Source organism: Echinops telfairi, unplaced genomic scaffold (assembly GCF_000313985.2).
Source record: "Echinops telfairi isolate 266 unplaced genomic scaffold, ASM31398v2 ScPeMD7_9;HRSCAF=40, whole genome shotgun sequence".
NCBI classification, from domain to species: domain Eukaryota; kingdom Metazoa; phylum Chordata; class Mammalia; order Afrosoricida; family Tenrecidae; genus Echinops; species Echinops telfairi.
In genome coordinates this window covers 78,014,890-78,016,847 of record NW_022103906.1, presented here as the reverse complement: position 1 = coordinate 78,016,847, position 1,958 = coordinate 78,014,890, and the positions used below count along the sequence as shown (strand labels likewise).

General features: G+C 46.8%; 1 protein-coding gene across 1 annotated transcript in view; it reads left to right on the top strand.

Annotated features, from left to right (window-relative positions):
• The window catches only part of HADHB (hydroxyacyl-CoA dehydrogenase trifunctional multienzyme complex subunit beta), a 40,753-nt gene extending 39,267 nt beyond the window's left edge, over window positions 1-1,486 (top strand). The window contains exon 16 of the mRNA XM_004696073.2: window positions 977-1,486. Within this exon, the coding sequence (XP_004696130.1) occupies window positions 977-1,012 (36 nt within the window). The 3' untranslated portion in view covers window positions 1,013-1,486. The remainder of the gene's footprint in view (window positions 1-976) is intronic.
• The last annotated feature ends 472 nt before the right edge of the window (window positions 1,487-1,958 follow it).

Below are 1,958 nucleotides of genomic sequence, written 5' to 3'. Positions count from 1 at the left end.
GGGGTGGTGTGTGTAAAATTGTCCCTATTTGAGAACCACCAGCCTAGAGCAAAAAAAGAATGTTGGAACACAAGCACTGCTTTCAGATCAGGCTGGAGAAGAGGCATGGTACCTGATGTGACCCCTTACAGGAATGCACCAAGCAGTTGAGCCTAACCGCTCTAAGTTCTTATTTTGTTCGCTTGTTTGTGCCTTTATTAAAGTGTGTTTCCAACTACAGTGAATACTAGATTTGAAGACAGGGACTAATGAGCAAATATTTATACCCATATAGTTCACCTTTGTGCCTTAAACTTATCATGGCATAAGTATTTGTGGAGATTAGTCTCCTAACTGGGTTGGTGATAGACAGTCCAAGAGATGGACTTTGTGTGGCATCAGACGGACCTTAACTCTTGGAATCAGCGTTGGCATACCCCAACGTGGTCATCGTCTCAACCGGTGGAAAACAGTGAAGACGGCCAAGTCCGGGCTTAGCGGCCTCTGGACCCAAGTCCGGGCTTAGCGGCCTCTGGACCCGGCTTCAAGCCCTGGTCCTGTTACTTAATTATTTGATGATGTAAGTGAGTCACTTAAACTTCCAGGGCCGCCTCCTAATCCAGAATGCTGCTTCTTTTGGCATGTTCTATTTAATCTTTATTTTGGAATGACTGAAAAAGTCCCAGTGTATTTTCATCCGATGACCATTTGTGGAGCATTTGCTAGGAGGCAGACCCAGCAGTAGGACATTATCCATAGCCTGTTCTGGCATTCAGCGATCACAAAACCACTGTGCGCAATGCACCCTGAGCCGCATTTGATAGGTGAGGCGTTGATGTTCACAATGGCTAATGTGCTTTCCCAAGATCATGGGTCAGTTGGGTAGTGGGAGCCGGGAGCAGAAGTCAGTCTGTGCTTCCCATTGCTCTCTGCTGCCTCCTTGCTGTGTCACATTGGACTGTATTTGCTCTTCTGACCGATTCCCCCTCCTTTGCAGGGCCATGCTATGATAGTTGAAGCTTATCCAAAATAAAAGATCAAGAGGAGGTGAGCCGACGCTTCTGTGAACCACTCACTCTAGGCAATGCCATTTCAATGCATAAATAAATGACGCTTGTAGTTCCCGCTCCTCGTAGGAAAGCAACGTGTGTGGTCCTCTGCCGAATGTCTTCAGTTAAGCCTTGCCAGTGTCAGAGCTTTTCAGTACTCATGGCTTACTGCTCTTTCAGGGATTTTTCAGTCACCAGATTGACACGTTGGGTTTGTTTTTTATTTCTGTCACTGTTTTTCATTAAACACTATGTCAGTGGTTGCAGTATGGGAAATCTGTTAGCTAAAATTTGCAATTCTTCTTATTTGTGTCCTGAAGCTAAGTGTTTTCTACAAAATACAAGCCAATGTGCCTAAATTACAGACAGAATCGAAACCACACCAAAAACTAAGTCAATGTTTAAACACATAAATGGCATCTCGGCCAACCTGAATAAAATGGAGAGTGATTACAGGACTCCTGGCTTTATTTTTCACTGGAAGGGAAGAGAGGGCTCTCTTTGACTCCGGGGAGCGCACTGTTGCTCGCTCCTGACTGCTCCGGCCAACCACAGGGCTGTGGGGCGCAAAGATGGAGCAGCCCCGCCCCACCTACTGCTGTGCGCTTGCTGCATCTTTTGGAGATGCTTCTGTTTACCAGACTTAATCAGAATGTGATGAAGAGTTTTTTATTTTGATTGACTTACTGTAAACCCTCTCAGTTTTCTGCCAACCAAACTGGACCAAATATGTAGGCCGGTGCCTAAAGGCTCCTTGTGGCCACTGTGTGAATGTTGCGGCTGATCTCTGAACGTTAGCAGAGGGCCGCAGCGCCCTCCAGCAGGTTGGACAAAGACAGGTTGGGCAAGAGACCTAATGGCATCCTCTTACCAAGATCCGCAAGAGCCCCATGCCCTTTCCCCCAGGTGCCACTGGAAATGCCGGCATAA